The sequence below is a fragment of the Cololabis saira genome, chromosome 5 (genome assembly GCF_033807715.1).
Source record: "Cololabis saira isolate AMF1-May2022 chromosome 5, fColSai1.1, whole genome shotgun sequence".
Classification (NCBI taxonomy): domain Eukaryota; kingdom Metazoa; phylum Chordata; class Actinopteri; order Beloniformes; family Belonidae; genus Cololabis; species Cololabis saira.
Window position 1 is genome coordinate 31,414,100 of NC_084591.1, and position 21,953 is coordinate 31,436,052.

General features: G+C 43.7%; 2 protein-coding genes across 4 annotated transcripts in view; both read right to left on the reverse strand.

Moving 5' to 3' along the window:
- Window positions 1-3,537: 3,537 nt before the first annotated feature.
- On the reverse strand, window positions 3,538-8,191 carry chrm4b (cholinergic receptor, muscarinic 4b). The gene is made up of 4 exons (XM_061722772.1): window positions 8,158-8,191; window positions 4,982-5,774; window positions 4,810-4,819; window positions 3,538-3,990 (listed from the first exon to the last, which is right to left on the reverse strand). The coding sequence occupies exons 1-4, from the start codon at window positions 8,189-8,191 to the stop codon at window positions 3,631-3,633; spliced, it is 1,197 nt and encodes a 398-aa protein (XP_061578756.1). The 3' UTR covers window positions 3,538-3,630.
- A 1,918-nt stretch (window positions 8,192-10,109) lies between these two features.
- The window catches only part of ambra1b (autophagy/beclin-1 regulator 1b), a 28,220-nt gene continuing 16,376 nt past the window's right edge, over window positions 10,110-21,953 (reverse strand). For 2 of the 3 annotated variants that reach the window (XM_061721557.1, XM_061721558.1), the window contains exons 10-19: window positions 21,264-21,344; window positions 20,988-21,088; window positions 20,497-20,607; window positions 19,879-20,067; window positions 19,621-19,775; window positions 19,309-19,448; window positions 17,925-18,029; window positions 17,262-17,449; window positions 15,986-16,117; window positions 10,110-14,345 (exon numbers count right to left, since the gene is read on the reverse strand). In XM_061721557.1, the coding sequence (XP_061577541.1) occupies window positions 13,819-14,345; window positions 15,986-16,117; window positions 17,262-17,449; window positions 17,925-18,029; window positions 19,309-19,448; window positions 19,621-19,775; window positions 19,879-20,067; window positions 20,497-20,607; window positions 20,988-21,088; window positions 21,264-21,344 (1,729 nt within the window). In that variant the 3' untranslated portion in view covers window positions 10,110-13,818. The remainder of the gene's footprint in view (window positions 14,346-15,985; window positions 16,118-17,261; window positions 17,450-17,924; window positions 18,030-19,308; window positions 19,449-19,620; window positions 19,776-19,878; window positions 20,068-20,496; window positions 20,608-20,987; window positions 21,089-21,263; window positions 21,345-21,953) is intronic. The other variant, XM_061721559.1, reaches the window with a different exon arrangement.

Below are 21,953 nucleotides of genomic sequence, written 5' to 3' on the forward strand. Positions count from 1 at the left end.
GAGGAGGAATCATAGAGATAACTTCTCATTTCAACTAACTGGATCAGCCGTTCCTCATCCGTGACCGTTTTCTACAGCGCTTTCAAAATAGAAGCAGGATGTCCGACAAATGTTCAGCTCAAAACGGTGCCGCGCGCAGCGCTGCGGCCAGTTAGGACAGTCCAATAGAAAATAAAGCAATGGAATTGATTTTGTCGCTGATGCTCGCTCGCATCGCATGCAGCTATGACACGGTGTAAATAACTCAGCCGGCCGGAGCTTCCGCCATTTTTTCATAGCGGTGTATCGCGTCATTCAGGCAGCCAATCAGCACAGAGCCTCATTATCATAGCCCCGCCCACTCAGAATCCCTCATAGATAATGAGGTTAGAGAATGGGAAGATAAAGACATGGTTTAGAGGCTGAATTTCTAATTTATTTAGCAAAAACAATCAAAAGCTTGTTTTTTAGACATTCAGGGCCTGTTTAAAATAGGGATTAGATGCCATAATAGGTCCCCTTTAACCTGTCATGTGCTTCCGGCTGACAGCGGAGTCTGGCCGCGTTCTGCAGCCAGATCCTGTTGGTTTAACTGGCCGGGAGCTGGAAGTACACACAACGCTGAAGTAGACTTCCAGTTGGCAGGGTGTTGCTCAGCAGGGCCCCGCTGTTTCCTTTCTTAGTTTGACACATTTATCCCACATTACAAATTAAACAAGAAATACATGTGAATAACTGTTTCTTGCAAACACCTTTAATGGTCATTTGAAAGACAGCGAGATACATGATAACAGAGACACGTGACACACACAGATACACATATCAGGTCACACATTCAACCATTTCACGTGATGTGCACCAAAATAAACTTGTAGTCCTTATTTGAAAATAAAGAGCAGTAAATAAGAGATGGGCAGTAGAACACTGCCAAGAACAGCAGCACATCTCCACACAGTCAATCTTTTTTTGTGGAGGAATATGTCAAACTCTCATGAGTGAGCAATACGGTATTAAAAACACAGAGGCGATGGTTTCTTCTGGGGGTGGGCACTAAAGGGACTCGTTTAGCCAAAGCAAACTGGTCCAGTTGTGTTGTATGGATCTCTTTGGGTGAGTGTGTGATCTCAGTCGCACCTAAACATCCAAACTGACAGCTTAAAAAACCCTGTTTATTCACTATTCGCTTGAACTTATATGAGGTCTTTGTGGTGGGACACAAATTCAGCACGCTTTTTCATGTTGGATGATTTTGTCTTAGTTTCATGCCATTAATTAGTCCATTCATCTGCCCGTCATTGGGTCAAGTGAATCAAACCACAGGTTGAGGTTAAAAAGTCATGTTCAGGCACGGTCCCTTCTGTAGTTCAGGTCTGAGACTTTATGTATCACGACATAATAAATGAACCACTTGGTTTTTAACAGGTTTTAAGTGGAGGTCCTGAGATGAACAACACATGGCATAATACACCATATCATTATTTATAGAACAAAAGCTTCAGACATGATGCAGAAGCCGAGTTTCCACAGGAATTAAGATGTGAAGCAGCAAACCAAAGGTCAGATTGCCAGAATAAACCCTCGTCTCTCCAAGATGTATGGTCACGATGCGCAGCACCGTGTCTGGTAAAAACCCCATTCAGCAAGTGAGCTGGCTCGTATAAATCCATTAAGTTGATGGTTTGATGTTTTGGGCTTGTTTTACAGCATCAGGGCCTGAGGACCTCAGTCATGAAGTTGACTCTGAACTCTGAGTGTACGGAAGTCAGATGTGAGGCCATCCGTCTGATGACCCCAAACACATCCCTTAAACGTACAACAGAGTGGCTCTTAATGAATATAATCGTGGTGTTCCAATGTTTCAGCATCATTGACCTGCTGCGGTAGGACCTCAAAGAAATATGATAAATGATAAAGTTGATAGCGAAAAACTGGCCAGAATTATTTACAATGTGAGAGACTGATGACATCGTGAGGAAAGGTGGCTCTACAAACCTTTCCAACACACTGCTTTTCCATTTCCCAGCTTTCCTTTATACCTAAGATCACTTGTATGCCACGTCTTGTTCATCTGAGACTATATTCTCAGTAAAGACCAGAGGACTTTGGAATTGTTGCTCTATAAAACCTGATAGGCGAAAGAAGTCGTAGGTCCTTTTACACATGACTCTACACCTGTCAATTTGGTAATTACTGGTTAATCAAAGACCATAAAGGCTTAAAGCTTTAGGACCAACCAACGTGTATGCCAGACAACTCATGAAGACTTACAACTTCATGAAAGAGTCTGATCATTTTTTTAAAGGGGACCTATTATGAAAAACATGTTTTCTCTTGCTTTAACATATATAAAGTGGTCTCCCCTCAGCCTGCCAACTCAGAGAAGGAGGAAAGCAACCAAATTCTGCAGTGTCTGTACAGCCGCCCGGATGAGCCGTCCAGTGTGATGTGACTTCTACGAGCCGTTCAGATTCTGCTCCCATCGTTACGTAACCAAAATGCAAACCACGCCCACAACTATAAAACCGTGTAGCTGCATGTGAGCGTCCGACTATCGTAGCACTGCGTGACATCGGACGCTCTCTGTCCATCTCCCTCCAGCAGCTGCCACTTTATTGAGGTTTTTGTAGTGAAATGAGGAGGAATCATAGAGATAACTTCTCATTTCAACTAACTGGATCAGCCGTTCCTCTTCCGTGACTGTTTCCTACAGCGCTTTCAACCGGCTTTCAACGCGAGTGACAGGAAGAAAATAAAAGCAGGGCGTCCGACAAATGTTCAGCTCAAAATGGCGCTGCGTCGCTGCGGCCAGTTAGGACAGTCCAATAGAAAATAAAGCAATGGAATTGATTTTGTCACTGACGCTTGCTCGCATCGCATGCAGTTATGACACGGTGTAAAGGCTGATTTATGGTTCCGCGTTACACCAACGCAGACCCTACGCCGTACCCTACGGCGTAGGGTCTGTGTCGATTTAACGCAGAATAATTCATAATAACCCATAACTCATAATTCAGGCTTAAGTCCGCCGGCCGGAGCTTCCACCATTTTTTCGTAGCGGTGTATCACGTCATTGAGTCAGCCAATCAGCACAGAGCCTCATTATCATAGCCCCGCCCACTCAGAATCCTGCATAGATAATGAGGTTAGAGAATGGGAAGATAAAGACATGGCTCAGAGGCTGAATTTCTAATTTATATAGAAAAAACAATCAAAAGCTTGTTTTTAAGACATTCAAGGCCTGTTTAAAATAGGTATTAAATACCATAATAGGTCCCATATTTTTTATAAATATATATTCATCTCTGTAGTACACCAGTTAGCCATTGTGTCTATCTCTCTTCTCTCTGTTCTTCATTCTCTCCGTCTGATCTCTCTTCCTGCTCTGCCCAGCTGTTCTCCAGCAGGAGGATCCCCCCGTTATGATCCAGGTCCTGATCCAGGTTTTACCTGCCATTTTTTATCCAATAATGGCTTGGGGATCATGTTCTGGTCTCTGGAAAGCGCCTAGAGATAACTAATAGACGCTATATAAATAAAATTTAATCGAATTGAAAATTCTGATGAAAATTCTAATAATTCATGGTGGAGTAGAGAAAAGAAATTACCTTAATTCAACCTCACAAACTGTGATCTGATTGAGCTGCTGGAGCGTCAGTGCAGCTTCCTGTTCCGGCAGTGCAAAAGGCTGCAGAAGGTTTTCCTGAAGGTGATGTTGCACAGAGCGTAGCAGCCGGGGTTGATGGCGCTGTTGACGTAGCACAGCCAGTAACCCGTGGTCCACAGCACGTCAGGGATGCGGAACTGGCAGAAGGCTGCAACGACGGCCATGATGTTGTACGGTGTCCAGGTAACGATGAATGCGAGCAGGATGGCCAGGATAGTTCTGGTAACCCTCCTTTCCCTCGCGATCACCCGCTGCCTTCTCCCCTGAGACCGGAGGCTGGGAGAGGTGGAAAGGGCCGCTGACGCCCACCTGTGGAGGTCAGTGTGGGATGAGGACTCATTTTCTGTCTTGTTGGAGTCTTCATCTCTGGTGACGCAGGCAGTTGTCCGGAACGAATGTTGCTGAGGAGAAGGAGAGTCAGGTCAGCTTTGCAACGTCCAGAGGTGTCAAAAGTATTCACATTCATTACTCAGGTAGAAGTACAGATACTAGAGTTTAAAAATACTCCTGTAGAAGTTGAAGTATCAACTCAAGTTTTTCACTCAAGTAAAAGTATAAAAGTACTGGTTTCAAAACTACTTAAGAGTATAAAAGTAAAAGTAATGTAAGGGGGAAAAAAGCCATTAAGGACAAAAGCCATTGAAAATGAATGCATCTTAGTATAATGCAAATATATTAAAGAACCATATATGTGTACTATTGAGCATTAACATGTGTTTCAGAGAGCAGGAGATATGATGACTAGTTGCCAATAAGTATTGTAATGGTGCAAAAAGTCAAACTTCAGAGGCGTGTTATCATTTATCCTAACCTTTATTGGAATGAACATCCAAGTTTAGTTGCAGGAATCTGAGGGAACGGATGTAAGAACAAAACTGGACAAGAACATCTGAAACAACCACAACCAAATTCACTCTATCCGGATGGAGCAATTTAACTGGATAGTTTTTTTTTTAAAGGCCAAAATGAAAAAGAGTAACGAGGCTGTTTTTAAAATGTAAGGAGTAAAAAGTAAAGATAATTGCGTGAAAATGTAAGGAGTAAAAGTAAAAAGTCGTCTGAAAAATAATTACTCCAGTGAAGTATAGATAACCAAAATTTCTACTTAAGTAAGGTAATGAAGTATTTGTACTTCGTTACTTGACACCTCTGGCAACGTCACAAACCGTTAATTTGCTTGAATACCAGATGAATGAGACTCCTGCGTTTGCAGGAGGTGGAACTTCACCTACCAGCCGTCTCCAGCCATCCGCTGCACGCTCCGTGTACACGGGACTTCTGGAGGCTCTTCGAGTCTTTCTGATCTTCTCACTGTTACACTCGGATTGGTTCAGAGACACGTCAGAGCCCGGGTCGCTGGCCATGTAGCTGCAACGTTTCATCAGCAGGGACGGAGTGGAAGACCTGCTCCGCTCTGCCCGGAGAGTGCTCAGGCGGCCGTGGCTGACGGCCGACAGGCGGCTGTACAGCCCGATCATGATGAGCGCCGGCAGGTAGAAGGAAGGAAGTGTGGTCGCCAGAGTGACAGCTGGGCTCACCAGGAGCTGAATGTAACACTCTCCTTCTGGGACGACCCGTCTTCCCCCGGCAGTCTGCCAGCACAGGATGGCGGGGGCCCACAGGACGAAGGACAGGAGCCACGCGGCGCTGATCATCAGGCCGGCCATCTTGCCCGTCCGCCACAGCGGGTAACTGAGTGGCAGCGTCATGCAGAAGTACCGGTCCAGGCTGATGAGCAGCAGGTTCATGACGGAGGCGTTGCTCACCACGTAGTCCAGGACCAGCCATATATCGCAGAGCGCGGCCCCCAGGGGCCACCGGCCCCGTACCCGGTACAACGTGTACACGTTCATGGACAGCATGCCGATGAGCAGGTCGGCCGCCGCCAGGCTCAGCAGGAAGTAGTTGTTGACTGTTCGCAGGTGACGGTTTACTTTGATGGACAGGATGACCAGCATGTTGCCCAGGACGGTGAGCATGCTGAGGGAGGCGGTTACCATGACGATGAGAACCTGCTGGGGAGTGCTGTATGGATCCGTGGGTTTGAACGGTGGTTGGCAGGAGGCGTTTATACAGGGGTGGAGCCAAGCAGAGGTGTTGAGGGAGAGGTCAGGCCTCGGCTCCACGTCTCCTACAGACACAATAGTGAGGAAGTGTTTACAGAACAGTAGGATGTGTTAATGGGTCGTGGTAATCCCAGCTCCACCTGCAAAGGCACTCCAGAGTAGGTGTGTAAGGGCTGAGATATACTTGCTGTTGGTGCTTGCGTTCGCGGCCGTTTGCGTGCACCACCAACCGCAACGTTGCTCGCGTGGTACGCGAGGAGAGCGCGTCGTACTGGCGGTGACCGTTAGGGGGCAGTAAGCAGAGTAATAGTTGGAAAAGTGATTAAATAGTAGTAGTAGTAGTAGTAGAGGTAGTAGCAGCGGTAGTAGCAGTAGCAGATTAGAACAACAAACAAGTTAACATGACAACATTGGATGATGTAGGAGATTATAACATTGCTTTGGTTGCGATCTCGGCAAAGGAAACGGCGCCAGCGACCTCCACTGTTGGCTAGCTGGTATCTGACCGGGACCAGCGCCACTCGCGGCCAGAGCCAGAACTGCAGGTCGCGTACGCGTTCAGTGTCTTTTTGAGAACGTGCACGTCGACGCTTCAAATGAACGCAGGATACGATTGGCAGCCATGATGCTTCCGCGGTCTGAACTGCAAGTATATCTCAGGTCTTATAACGCACGCACGCACGCACGCACGCACGCACGCACGCACGCACGCACGCACGCACGCACGCACGCACGCACGCACGCACGCACGCACGCACGCACGCACGCACGCACGCACACTGGCCGCATGATTAACAGAAGTAGACAGCAAAAGTGACACATGGCACATTTCCAGACACCTGTAACTCTTATTTAGACTTATTTATTCAACTCTAGCCTCACAGCAGTGCGGTTCCTGGTTGGATTCCCGGGTCTGGCGGGAGTCTTTCTGTGTGGAGTTTGCATGTTCTCCCCGTGGGTTTCCCGCGGGTGCACTGCCTTCCTCCCACAGTCTGAAAAACATGTTTGTGTGTGTCTCCCTGTGCTTGCGGGGATGCGGCAGGAAGGGCATCTGGCGTAAAACTGGGCCAAATAAATCGATGTGTGGACCTGACCATGACCCGCTGTAGCCACCCCTCTTAGACCAATTAAGCTGATGGTAGGTGATTTAACTCTTGTCCAATCAGAGGAGCGGACGTTTCTCGGATGAAAAGGGACATCTATATGTTATGGAAAGAGAGAAGAAAAGGCTTCTTTCTTTGGTTGGAACCACGTTATCATACGTTTTTTTCTAATTCCAAAGTAAAAACAAGAAAAACTAAATGGATTCAATTTTTCTCTGATGAGTTGATTTCAGCATGATGTGAAGTTGCAGCCTGAGAACACGGTATATAGCCTGATAATGGAGACACTCACTAAAGGACAGATATTGAGACTCAAACAGCCCCAAACAAAGTGACAAGGTTGTTTTTTAGAGTTTTGAGTTGGCAGCAAATGTTGTACCCCACGTGTAACCTATATACCTGATGAGGTAGAGGAACTCATGAATAAAGGGGAAAATAAGAAAGACAGAAAAATCCCCCCGTAAGTTAGTTATACACTGACATATTTTGCTTGTTTCAAAAGATGACCAATATACTTAAAACAGGAGTTATGAAGGAAAATATATTACTCAAAAACTGTCCCAACTGCACCTGGTGCCTCTTATTTTTATTCTGCTGTGAGAGGAATCACATCATCAAAGAATAAAGAGATTTTTTTCAGAGTAACAATTCAATTCCTTTAAAGTAAACTGCTGATGTTTTTCATCGTCAGCAAGCAGTCAGAAGAAAGAATCTGAGACCCAACAGTCTTATCCAGATGAGTAACTATTGTAGTTTCTGCTGCACTCTCACCAAGCACATCTACAAAGTACCGTCTTCCAAAATACATTATATTTGAACAAAGTACCTCATATTTATACTCCAAGTTAATTCAAGGGGAAACAAACTTAACAAAATGAATCTAACAGCTTCAGTTGTTCTTTTAAACCTGATAGATGTGTGAAGTTTAAAAGTTTAACCATCCAACAGTGAATACAATCAATAATTCAAATATTCTAATAAAGATGATTTAGGGACTTTCTTCCTGCACAAAGACTTCAATTACATCTAAAACCTACAAAAAATCAAGCAGACTGTGAAGACTTGTAAACACACATGCAGGGTTTTACCTGTCATCTTGTACAGATTCTGACATTTGCTCATCAGTTCAACGGAGAACAAATCTCACTAATGAAAATAATCCTAATTTGCAGTTTTATATTAATGTAAAATCTACAGCAAATCCATCTTTAGCAAGTATCTTTTTACAGGTAATTCTTTCAATACTTTTGTAGTTTGGAACTAGTAGGCTTTTACTATTAATACAAACCTGCAGATTTATTCAAATATGGAAAATAAGACAATCAGGCCGTGTGGTCCAGCTTACCGCTCATGTTGGAGCTGCAGAAACTGCTCGGCATCGTGTAGTCAACCTATCACCATCATCATCACCAGCATCCTCAGAAGCAGCAGCAGTTTATATGCAGCCGAGGATGAGGATGCTGAGGATGCTCCGCCTGCAGCCCCAACCCCATTCATGTCAGGAAACACTCCGGTCCACTGGATCAGTGGCAGCAGAGAAGATGTTCAGACTGAGACATAAAGACTTGCTGGATTATTATGAGGTACTGGCAGCACTGGAGTTGTGGGGGGATGAGGTGGGGATGGCATCCCCCCTGAAATAAAAACGGTCAAAATCATCCCCCCTTTCCATCCCTTATGTCATTTCATCAATGAATGTGGTTTTACTGCTATTTCAACATTAGAGTCATCACCAGAAAAATAACTTATTTGACAATTTTCACCTGTTTCAAGTAAATTTTCTTCCTACTTGGAATAAGTAGGAAAATCTGCCAGTGAGAGATTTATCTTCTTATTACAAGCAAAAAAATCTTGTTCCACTGGCAGATTTTTCTACTTATTTCAAGTGAAAATCTACTGGAAACAGGTGAAAATTGTTGTTTTTTCCAGTGATGAGTCTTGTTTAAAGTGTAATGAGATTTTTTTACTAAACTGAGACATTTCAACTAGACATAAGACAAATATTCTTGTTATGATTTTGAGTTTTTGCAGTGATCCATTTTACTTATCCTGTGAAGGACAGAGGCATATTGATAAGTTCAGAAAACTGTTTTTTGTTTTTGTGTTTTGATGTATTTGATGTAAGCCCAGTGGATATTTAAAGCTTACAGAAGGCTGCATTTAACTGCTGCTATGTCATTCCTGCAGGTGTTTTGGTCAGTGCTATTATTTGTAATATATTATATTATTTGTAATCAGCACAAATCAGCAAAAATATTTTTTTACAACTCCAGGGTACTGGGATGAAGACGTGGGGGATGAATGGCATCCCCTACAGCAGAGTACAACCCTGATGATTAATACAACATGAACACGTTAAGAAAACTACAGTAGGATCTGTATGTGGTAGTAGACTGGAAGAACCTTGGAGCTTCACCTTGTGATTCATCAGGGGCTGGTTTTGCACCAACATGCCTCGGTGGTGCTGTGTTGTTTAATGGCATCAGACATAAAGTGAACTACACACGAGAAGACGCCTTGTCTTCATGGTGCCATGGTCACAATCTCCTCTATTTCTCATCTATAATAACTGGACAATCACGTTTATTGATTGATTGCTGTTCGAAATGAATTGAATTGAATCAGTGAATTCTGGTTAAAAAGAGACTAAATGACCCCCCTCCCCCCCATTAAACTGTTGCTGTTAATGCAAATCAGACAAATGCACTCAAATGTTTATATAGCTCTTAATTTCACCATTCATGAAGTGATTTACTCTTGAATGTTAATATTAATAATAATAATAATAGAGAAGCAATAAAGGGATCTGAGGTGTCTTGTGATGAAGGTAATGGCTTCCCACAACATATTCATCTTTTTCCTCTACCTGAACTACAAAATCTGTTGAATGTTCCTCATCATTCTGCTGCCTCCCTGCAGCTCCAACTGTCATGTGTAGGAATATATGCATCATATATTTAATATACGATACATCTCTTTCTCAGTGACCTGAGCAGGGACATGCTGGACTGAGAGGGTTCTGGATGAATCAGGTTTGTGTCCTGAAGCACAAGACTAGGAAAGTGCAAGTACAGCCCATTTACCTTTTAAATCAACCTTGATATGGAGTGAATGTGAATCCTTTCTAGCTTGCAACTCTTCATCTTCTCTGTTTTGATGATATCAGCACTTTATATATTTTGGTTTTGGAAGTGAAAACATATTTTTGTGCCGTGAATGAAACCATGACGTAAAGCAGTATCAATAAAAGTTCATATGCTTACTGAATCTCCAAGACAAAGTCAGGATGTGTCTTAGAGATTATTAGCTTTTATTCTAGACAACAACCTGAATGTGTTTTTACATCAGTCTCTTTTCTTTAATGATACAAACATCCCGAAGTGAACATGAGCCTGGAAGAATATACAACTCAATCACAGAGGAACTCTCAAAGCTCTTTAATTACTTCACGTCTAAAAGTCAAAGCAAAGAGTCAAACTGTACAAACGTCCACAGTCCGACGTTGTCACAGCTGGATCTTTCTGATTCTCCAGCTGGAAACAATGCTGCTGTCTCTCATTTACATTCATCCCCCCCGATCACCTGAACACACACGCACACACACCTTTTTAAAATGATCAAGTAAAACCAGGAGGAGCATTCAGATCACGTCACCTGCTGTGTCCATCCTTCTCTCTACACGCAGCCCGTCTGCCCTCCTTCCACAGGTTGCTGTGGAAACAAGAATCTGACCTCACCTGCAGAGAATCAATGTTAAATAAAAAATGAGCCGCTCCATCAAGGGCTCTTGCTTATCGTTCTCTTCATGTTAATAGGTCCGTTTTCACCCGCCACCCCCACACACAGACACACATACACAAACCTTTTACACTGTGTGTGAGAGCTGTGCACATAATGAAAATAAAACAACAAAAAACCATCCAGAAAGCAGCAGCAAAGCTACTCGACAGACTTGCCGGCTGGAGGAGAAAGAGTTCAAGTGTTGAAGTCTGTTGGGGAGACGAGGGTTAGGGAGGTGGTTCTGCTACAGCTGGCACAGAGCAGGAGTGAATGAGCTCCAGACTCTGGAAGCCGTGAAGCCGAGGAGACGAGGAGTCCGGCTGCAGCCGAGCCTCGTGCAGGAGGATGGTTGGGGTCGGAGCCGACAGTAACGGATGAAGGAAACGGGGCCTTTTCCGCGGCAATCAAGACCCTAATGCTCAGCTTTGTTCATGCATACAGATCACAGAGGCTACATAAAAAAGGGTGTGCGGCTTATTCATGATGATCACGTGACCTTAAAAAAACAAAACAAATTTAATGTGCAGGCCGAGTCCTTTAACTACTGAGAACATTGAATATGCAATTTACATTGGGGGTACAGAACATGAACACAAGAACAAAGGCAAGAGTCATGACTGTAGAGTTAAAGTTGGAGAAGCTGCCGCCTCAGCTGCTGAGTGCATGAACCACAACCAGAAGGACCTGAATGATGCTCAAACGGCCCACTGACAGTTCATACTATAATCCGTATGCACACACCAGCGTTCCTCTACTCATACGTTGTGGACTTTCAATAATGCTGATATCAAAGAGCAGAATCACAACATTCTTCTTCATATAAATCTGATTTAGAAGTGACTGAAATCTGAGATCAAGGAGCCCTGCACAGCTCCAGGGTGCTTGGCACTCTGCTTAGTAGTGGAAGAGAAGAACCCCAGCACGTCCCTCATCACTGTTCACTTACACAGCCTTCCCGCTACGAGCTGCTTTCACAGAAACACTCTTCAAAAAAAATATTTTCCATTCTCTTTTCTTTTACTCAGACAGGTTTTGACAAAAGGTTGCAAAGAACTAATACTTCTATCATCAGTTACCCTGATTTTTTTTTTTTTTTTCTGTCAAAGGAATCATAATTTGGTTAATAAAAAAAATCTGAAAATATTCCCCATAAGTTCCTGGATGGTTTGTTTTGATCAACCAACACAAAATAAATACATAACATGGTAAAGCACCGAATTAGCATATTAAAAGCATCAAATATGTCAATGGACTAACCGTTTCTGCTCTGCAAAGCTGAAAAGACTGAAGTCAGGACTACACTTTGAGCAGGTGTTTGCTGTGCGTCCAAGATTTAAATGAATTAATGAAGTAAAATCAATTTTAAATCCCTCCTGAGCAGAATTCAAAACTCCACTGGTCAGCCTGTGTAAATGTGAATATTTCTGCTCATTGAACAAAATATCTCAGAACTTGTTTGTTTTTCCTCCAGTATCAGAGACCTATAAATCCCATGATGCTATGCGTGACACTAAAAGCAGCAAGATTCTTTGAGAGGCTGTTAACAGCATACGGTGGATGAACAGACACCCAGTTACTGTGACACGGGAGAGAAAAGCTTTTTCAAGCAGAATAAGAACTTAAACCAAGCGAACAGTTCAGACCTGAGCTTCAGGTGGAAGCTGCAGTGAAAGAATTCGTGATCAGCGTTTTTCTCGTTTCACTATTTAACTAGTTAATTGTCCTTATTGTCAGAAATCTGCTTGTAAACACCTTGTGAGCCACAGAGAGCTGTATTAAAAAGCTCTGTTTACATTTACAAACACTGGTTAATGATGCAAAAGACATGGTCAAACATCAACTGTGGTTCACAACGGTGTTCATAACCAGACTGGTGAAATCAGTCCAAAATTACGTCAAACGCACCCCTCTAAAGCGTTGTGTGCACTGGAAATCAAGCTCCTGTATGTTTTGATCAACCAACAGAAAAAAAAAAACTCCATTATTTTCTTGGTGAGCCCGACCCGGATCTGTGAAGAAGACAAAATGACTACATCATGATGTGGCTCTCGGCGGGAAAACCAGTTCTTAGAAGGTCCTGAAGAGGAACCGCCCACAAACCCTAACAAGAGCCTGGATTTAAAAAGGGATAAAAGTGGATTTCTGCAGGTGAATTGTGGATGAATGTTGGAGACAGTGGGGTCTGCAGGACATGGAAGTTGAGCATTCAGACACTGTGCACAGCTAAGAAAATAACCGTCAGCTGGAGCTCAGTCTGGGTGCCATCAATGACAGTTCTGGTCACACATGATGGATGACATGAAACTCCTTCCTAAAAACAGTCTGAAGACTGAAGGAAGGAGACAAACACACACACACGCACACGCACGCACGCACACAAACAAACACACACACTTCTACCCAGACTGCATTTAGCACCAGACACACTGTAGTGCAACTGTGGGTTTTTACAGGGGACTGGAGCAGATCATGATGTAGCCAATCTCCCCATTCAGGAAATGGTTGCTCTCCTCTTCAGCTGTTGAAAAGGAACAAAAAAAAACAAAAAAAAGCCTCAAGGTATTTGTTTCGTGGCCTGCAGCGATGCTGAGAAGACATGCAGTAGATTCTATTTGTTCAGTCTCATCTGTCCATTCAGTCCTCAGTGATTAATGTCCTCGTCGCGGGACACAGTGACGTCTCTCAGCTGCCAAACGTAGCCTCAACATCACTCCTGGTTCCAAACTTCAGAATTACACGCAGTACAAATACAAGCTTCAAAACAATGTAGTGCTCAATTCACTTTTTCAACACTTCAATCACGCACTACTTCACATCAAAGTCAACATCACATGGCACCAAGTGCAGCACGTTGGAGTAAATGTATGTGAGAAAAATAAAACCCCGAGCTCCTCCGGCTCCTCCTCTCCCCCCCCTCAGTCTTCCATCAAGCGGATCCTTAAAGCGCATTGGCCAAAAAGCTGCTCCGTTCAAGAAGAAGCCCTTTCTGATGAGGAATGATCATGGTTTGGCTTCAGCCCAGTTTCTAAGTGCAGAGGAAGAGGAGGAAGAGCGATGCCTTGTAGGGTTGAAGGATACGGAGGGGGGTTGTGTCCCTTCTTTTCCAAACAGGAGACCCTGTGCGGAGTCAAAGCAGCACCCTTTTCTGTGAGAGATAAGGCTTCGAGGAACGCCCTGTAACACACCCATCAGCCCAACACTCCGCCTCTCTGGGCCCAAAGGCGAACTACCTGCTGTACGGGTCGCCGGGGTAATTGTTTGAGCCGCCTCCGCTGCCGGGGAGGGGGCTGTGAGAGGACGAGGAGGAAGAAGAGGGGGAAGACAACAGCAGGGAGGAGGAGGGGCCCGGCAGGGAGTCGTCTTCTGCTCGCCCCCCGTCAAACACGTCGTCCATGTCCACGGCCACCGAGAGGCCGGAGGGCCGGGGGCCGGACAGCACCTGGGGGCCCCACATGGGGGCGAGCTGCTCCGAGGAGCCGGCAGCCTCGGGGGGTTGGTGGGGGAAGGGCTGGGTCATGAGGAGGGGTTGTGAGTTGGGGTCCAAGGGGGGCCTGGAGGCCCCGGCGCCCGTCTGGGAGCCGCGGTGGATGCGGTGGCTGACGATGATGTTGTTCCCGAAGCCGCCCATGGAGGCCATGGTGGTGCTCTGCTCCCGCTGCACCACCGCCGTCATGCCGCCCTCGGCAATCAGCCGGCGGATCCGAGCCAGGGCGTCTTCGCCAGATCCGAAATCCGCAGACTCCGCTTGACCTGCTGAAGCAAAAATAGATTTCATCTATTCATTCTTTCCTGAAGATGTGACAAGGTTTTTTATATTTATTTTTTTACTAAAACAAAGTTGACTGTTTAGAGTTTAAGGCCCAATCCCAATACACCCCCTACTTTTCTTCACTAGCCCTACTTTCTTTCACTCGCCCTTCTTTTCTTCACTACCCCTAAAAAAGAAGGGGGAGATTTTAGGGCACTTGGCCCAGGTGCCTGTCCCAATACCCCCACTCCCCCTCGTTTTCATCCCTAACCTGATCAGGAAGCTGAGAGCCAAAAGCTGTTTTAATTTCAGCTGTAGAGCTGTTAATATGCCACTTTATTAAGTTTTAATATTTTTTTCAGGCGTAAAAGTAACCGTTAAGATCCCCAACCTGGGCTCAGTTTACCCAAATAACGCCTGTTAAGAAATTTGCTCTGAAAATTTCGGGATTTCTGCCTGCCTGCCGGCTCCGGAGCTTATTTATGGTTCCGCCTTAAATGGACGCAGAGCCTACGGCGTAGGGTACAGCGTACGGCGCGCGTTGCTGCGTAACCTACGCCGTAGGCTCTGCGTCCATTTAACGCGGAACCATAAATCAGCTCCGCTATCTTCACTTCAGCTTTATCTGAAAGTGTGTAAATTACCCAGATAACAGCTGGATTACTTTGTGGTTTCTGAAAACTATTATATCAGAAACATCCAAAACAAATCTGACGAGTCACAGGATTATTTCTCTCTATTTCTCACAAAAAAATGCTTGCTCCCTCGGTCACAATCTGAGACGAGTCTGCAAATGATGTTTGCCCTCGGTCGGCGATTCAAATCGACGCAGAGCCTACGGCGTAGGTTACGTAGCCTACGGCGTAACCTAACAGCCTTTATTCCGGCGCAATCTTCGTGACCGGGCAAAAAAGCGATTATGTACATTCACTGAGTGTATATTATGAAAGTAAAATATATATTTCTCGCTAGAAATGTAATCAAAACTCATTTTTATGCAGAAACTAACTCAAAATATTGATTTTATTAACTAAAAAATAAGAAATGTCCGCCATGTTTTTTTTTTTGATTCAGAAAAGCATTCTAGGAAATGTTTTTGGTCCCTAGATCAGCGAGTGTGCATCTGAAAACCCTCGCTCTGAAGGGACAATTCATAGCCACTCGCCCTCGTTTTCTCCACTCCCCCTAGGTGAAAAGAGGAGTTGGGACACAACTACCCTCACAGGAACGTGCAAAAGTTATGGGAAGGGATGAAAACGAGGGCTAGGGGGAGTATTGGGACAGGGCCTAAGAAGTGAAAGGTAACGGATCACCACTCTTGGATGTGACTCATCTCTTTTATTCACAGCAGTAGGGGGAGAAACATCAACATGACACAAAACTTACAATCTCAGAACTATAAGAGTATTACTGTTTTTTCTAATATAAAAAAAAAAAAAACTTTATTCTTTCCCATCAAGTTTCTTAAAAGGTCATGTGGACATTAAAAGAGAAATTAAAGCAAAAACATTTGTTCTGATGTTACAGCAAACAAGGAAATCCTGATTAAATGCTGAAACAATTTTCAACAGGCATAACTATTTGAAGTGGTTGTCGTGGTAACGCGGCCCAGAGTGCGTGTGTGTTCCAGAGGGTGAGACGGTACCGGAAGCTGCTGCAACAGTGTTAACCTCCGTGGAAGCGTCTGTCAGGACCAGGTCCTGAACTCTGCCGCCCTCAGACGCCTCCGGCGGCGCCTGAGCTGCTCGACTCGTGGAAGGAGTCTCGGGATTCACAGCTGAGGAGGGACGGAGAGAAAAGGCCCATTTAAAAACAAGAAAACTTAACACACAAATCATTAAGACGCAGGACACGCCTACAAGACTCCATTGAAGCTTTTGTACAAGTAAACTGGGAATGTTTCTAAATCTCCACCAAAAGCAGATATAGGAAATGGATGGATGGAAGTTTTCATGCTAACATATTGTTAGTGTTTTTTTTGTTTTTTTGTGTGAAAACTGGTCTTTTCTCATAACTGCCGACATGTTTCTAATTGGATATAAAACTCAGAGAATCTTTGGAGTCCCATATCTTTTCCAATTCTTCCATGTTCCAGACTTTCGAATATACACACAAACTTAGGCCACGTTTACACATAGCCGGGTATTTACAAAAACAGATATTTCCCCCTCTACGTTTTGAAAAATACCATCATCATTTACACGAACCCGCATAAATACGCTGCTATGGTGCTATGAGCAGCCAAACCTGCAGGGGGCAGTGTAACGAGAAGCATAAAGTCATGCTAGCTAATCAGAATCCTGGAAAAAACTTCAACAAATGACAAGAGTAACTTCCAGTTACTTCCAAGATTGAACGAGAGTCTTTCGTTTGGAGTGACAGAGAAGTGGAGTTACTTTTAAGTGTGACTTTAGAATATAAAACAGGTAAAATACAAGAAAATATTGACGGTGGCCAAACAAATTGTAAACACAGGTCGCACACATGACGCTGGTGACGTTTCTGTCGCATAATGTGACGTTCTGAAGACTTAATGGCCGTTTCTCTCTGTTTAGACGCAAACGTGAAGACGGAGTTTTTAAAATATCGTTTTTGGTGACTTTGAGCTTCGTTTTCGTGTAAACGAACGGCCAAAACGCATAAAAACACCACCGTTTTTGCTACGTGTAAACGGAGCCTTAAGATCAATTATTTGTTTCAGATGTGGTTCTGCTCATTGGTATTTGATGTTTGATCAAAGACTGGAACGTCCCCGATTTTTATTCTTAAAAGCAAGGTTAAGTGTGTGATTTAATGAAGTAGTGACTGAAGCAGTTTGTGTCATTAACTGAAATCCTCAGGGTCTCACAGAAACTATTATTAGACAGGATGAAGTCACATCTAACATGAATGCTCAGTGTGGAGAGTGTGTTTGTCAGTACTCAGTGGCGGCTGGGAGACACTTGGCTCTGATAGGTCTCTCTCTGTCTGAGTCTCAGCGTTCTGGAGCTGGACAATTGGCGTCTGGGTTCCTTGTGATGTCACAGAAGGGGTGGGATTTCGGGGCTGTAAACCAATCGCGTTCATCAATCCCATGTCTCTGTCCAGTCTCCAGCCAGAGCGATTTGGTCTGAGAATTGATACGCAATGATGACAATTACAAGAAGTTACTTACTTTTATAATGTTCTTTGACATGAATGTAGGAATGTCTATGACTAAACAGCAGTCATTTTTGTAAATGATTCAATTACATCTAAAAACAGCAGAACAAACATTTTATTACATTTTAGTTTTCTGTTATTTAACATCCTACAATAAGGTCCAGTTTCATTGGCTTAACATAGCTCTTCCAACATGAACGTAAACCAGCCATTTCGTAACACTGTGCCGTTGATTATCCTGATTATAAGCATTCAGATGACAACAGTTGTGTGTCCATCATTTGATAAGAGTGCAGCATAGTTTGAGGCAGTGTGTGAACCTTCAAACATCCACTATCAAAACAGCAAAAACAATGTTACTGCTTCTTTAATAATGTAAATAATAAAATGCTATGATTGTTCTGCATTTAACAGTGTCAGCGCTCCAAGAGCAAAGTTCTCACCCTGGTCTCTCAGAACCTCGAGCCCGGCTGCTTCCACTGTTATTAACAGAAAACAATGTTTCGCTGCTCGACTCCCCGGGACTCTCGCCTTCACTCCTATAGAACCTGAACACATGCACACGCAAAAACAAACACACACACATACACACACACACAGCCTGTGTTAATTCACTTCCATTCAGGAAGCCTTACAAGTAAAGGAGGGACATGTTTGTGGAATCAACACAGGCCACAACCTCATTAAAAGCACTAATTGGGCTTCTCCAATTAATGTTCTTCCTGTTTAGACTGATCATCAACATAATCACATCAGTGGCTTTATGTGGAAGAGGAGGCGGAGGAAAGCCGAAGAAACAAGATCACCAGCTGAAGCTGCAAGAAGGTGAATATGGGAATATCTTGGGGGTTGCCCTGATTATTCCATCAGTTTCTGAGAGGGTTTCCAGGTGGCAGTAACATGCTACAAAATGCAGACATATGTTGTTGGCTTTTTTAAGTACCGTACTGATGCAGAGCAGACAGTCATGTTTACAACAAAAGAAAGAGGTGCATTCAAGGGCTCCCTGGGATTATTTTATGGAGGATTGGAGCTGCTGCAGGTACGAGCAGCTCAAGTGAGACGGAACACTATCAAATCACATCAGCAGGGAGGGTGGAAAAAAAAGGGATTTTTAAAGATAAATATCTGACCCCTAAAGAAATGAATTTTTGGTCTAGTAACAGTTCACTAAAGCCTGAATTAAATTGTTCTCACAAATTTTCATGGTTGAAAAAAACTAGTATTTGCTGTTCAAATATAGCAAATGAGCTGCAGAAAAATAATTTCAACTCATTACACTGTCTTTGGAGAGAAAAACTAAATATAATAGATGTGAACATCTGAGGAGAAAAGCCTGTCAGTGAAGTTGTGACATCACTGACGATGTGCACTGATGCAGCTGGAGCATCGGGCCTGTTCTGACTGCAGCAGCCACTTCCTACAGTCATGTGACATTTTGCAGCAAAGGCAGAAAAAGGCCAAGATCTTACACAGCATGCTTACAGTTGGTACTGAGCATCAAGCACAACAAACCTATTTCCAGCATCTGTCAGGGTTTTGCAATGGCTGGCATGAATTGGTAATATTGTGTTGGATATTATTTCCACCAGAGAAAAAGGCAATGGCAAAATAATGAAAAATCAACATTCAATGCTACTGTGCTCTCTCTCTTTAATCAAATCCTGCATGCATTAAGTAAAACAAATGCAGTTCATATGCCGTTTTTAAATAAATGCTACATCTGATTATCCAGGGGCTGATCACCTGCCACCAGAGCGTAATGTCATCAGTTTAATGGGAATATAAACCATGAGGTCTCCACTGTCTCAGCACCAGAAGACTCACACAGGTCGGCAGATGACCAGGTCTCCCTTGTTTGTCCCGTATGCCAGACCCATCCCAGGATCTGGCAGCCAGCGGGCCGAGTTGATGCTGACATGGCGCCTCTGGTCCGGAGCCATGGGGTAAACAACATTGAACACCATCTGAAATACAGCATGACCAAAGCAGACAATCAACAACTGCAGATGAGCAAAACAGTGGATGGAAATGTCACTTTCTTTGCAAAAAAATAAAATAAAAATCTGACCAAATAGAATATCACAAGAGTGCCAGTGTGAATACGGTGCCGGTTGTAGTTTGTGTGTGTCATCTCACCCTGATGGAAGTCTCTCCTCCATGTGGCTGCTGCAGACGGAAGACTTGCGCCACCATGTGGTCAGTTGTGGGATGCAGCAGGATCCTGCGAGAGGCCAGGCCCACCATGACGTAGCAGCCCATCGGAGACAAGCTGACAGAGATGGCATTAGGACCTGCAGAAGAGAACGGCTTTGAACACAAGTATTTATAAAACACAAACCCCCCCCCCCCAAAAACATAAAGTTACAGGAGGCTGATTTGGACAATGAAATGTACCGAATCGTTTGGTGTAGAGCATCTCTCCCAAGTTGTGTGAAGCTAGAGAGTAAATAGCCAGAATGCCCTCATCTGGAAAACCCCGCTGACTGCTGGGAATAAAAACTGCCAGCAGCTGACCGTCTGCAGAGATGTCACAGCTTGCGTCGTTGTAGATTTTACAGTTTGGCACCAGAACATTGACCGACGCTGAGACAGAGATAAACACAGAAGATTGCATGAATTTGGATCTTAAGAAGATTCTAGGTAGAGCATCAAAATGCAAAAAAGAAGAAATGGGAGCAAGAGATAAAAAAATTGAGCATGCAATTTAACTGAAATGGGTTGTTCATCAGCTGATCAAAAGAGGAATGCAAAAAAGTATGTTCATGTACTGAAAACCCAGTGCATAGTTCATCACGACACCTTTTAGGCAACACCTTTTCTCAACCAGACTGAAATAAGAGCATTTAAATCAACAACCTATGTGAAGAAAATTATTGGAAGTTGTTCTATAAATTTTCCCTGGAATTATGTTGTGACCCTTAAGTTTCTACTCTGTGTCAAGAACAGTCTGACTTTTCTTGGACCCTAAAATGTCTACTGAAATACACGTAGCACCACGTCGAGGGATCCTACCGTTGCTGATCTCAGGCAGGTCGAACTTGGTGAAGTCCCACCACTGCAAACGGTACGTCGTGTTGGCGATGTTGCTGGCAACTGCAGACTGGCCGTCTCCGATGGATGCTCCTGCGTACAGACACACACGTATGCATTCATGCTGATTTAGTTCAAAGGACATTTGGTTTCACCAGTTTCCCTCTGAAACTGGGATGCTCACTTGACAGATCACCTTTACAGGAATGGCTGTGGCCTTGCTACAGACTTTTTTTTCTCCCCAATTTCTGTCATAAATGTACAAATAGATTGAGATAAGGACTGTTTGCTTGTCATAATCACTGAAGAAAAGTTTTAACATTCTTTGCACTGGGACAACATCATCCTGAAAAATGATTACATCATCACAAGGTGAAAAGTAATTCAGTTATTTCAAGCGCTGTATTTATGCTGCTCGTTTCCCATGCTAATGAAGTGTCAACATGGTGAGACTGAAACAAACGTTAGTTTACCAGCTAGCACTCTGTTGACAGAGGAATGTGTGGCCAAACCAGGCTGCCCTCGTTCGTGGAAGATTCCAGCGTAGGGGAGGTACTCTGGCAGCAGGAAACGCCTGCAGGAGAAGAAGACAGAAGATAATACGTGAAACTGAAACAGTTGGGTCGAGTGGAGAAGCATCTCGAAACTTATTCTGTGCAACATGAAGTCGTACAACATGAGTGGATTACCGGCAAAGATAAAAAGCTGAGAATGGGCTCTAAAGTCGTTTGTGTGTTGATTGGACTCACCGAGGGACAAAACGACCCAGCGAGGGTGCAGACATCCTGGCATTTCGGGGTGTCCTGTGTCTCGCTCTGTCTCCATTATCACTGAAAGGAAGAAACAGTCAGGCTGTGCAGAAGAACAAACACTCAAGTGCTGCGTCAAGATCCATTTGATCCCCTTTGCAAATCACTCAAAGTTGAATCTCTTAATGAGGACTTTGCATTTCAGATGAACTTCTAAGCCTCCTATAATTTCATGCGATTGTTTTGTTGATATAATGCACAGATGTGTCATAAATAAAGGAGCTTATGGTTAATATTTTGGTTGCTTATTTATAACATCAAACTGGCTACTATGGACTGAAATTCTTGTGCTCAATGCTTAATATAATATTCAAATAAGAAAATATTGGTGGAAAGTGTTGCTTTGTCATTATGGCGTGTTTTATTAAAAGTAGGTCAATATCAACTTCATTGAGTTTGCACAATGCATGGTTTCAAAATGAACTTGCATTTAAAATAATATTTTTTTATCTGAATATTATATTTAACATTCACAATGACTAAATCTGGATAGAATTAATACATAATTCATATGTAAACTAGACATATATATTCTCCTGCTCATTCCTGTGCACAAATGTATTATATATACATAAATCTTCGTCTTTGAGTGCAAAATACATTTTGAACACCCCCAAATTTTCCGCCTGC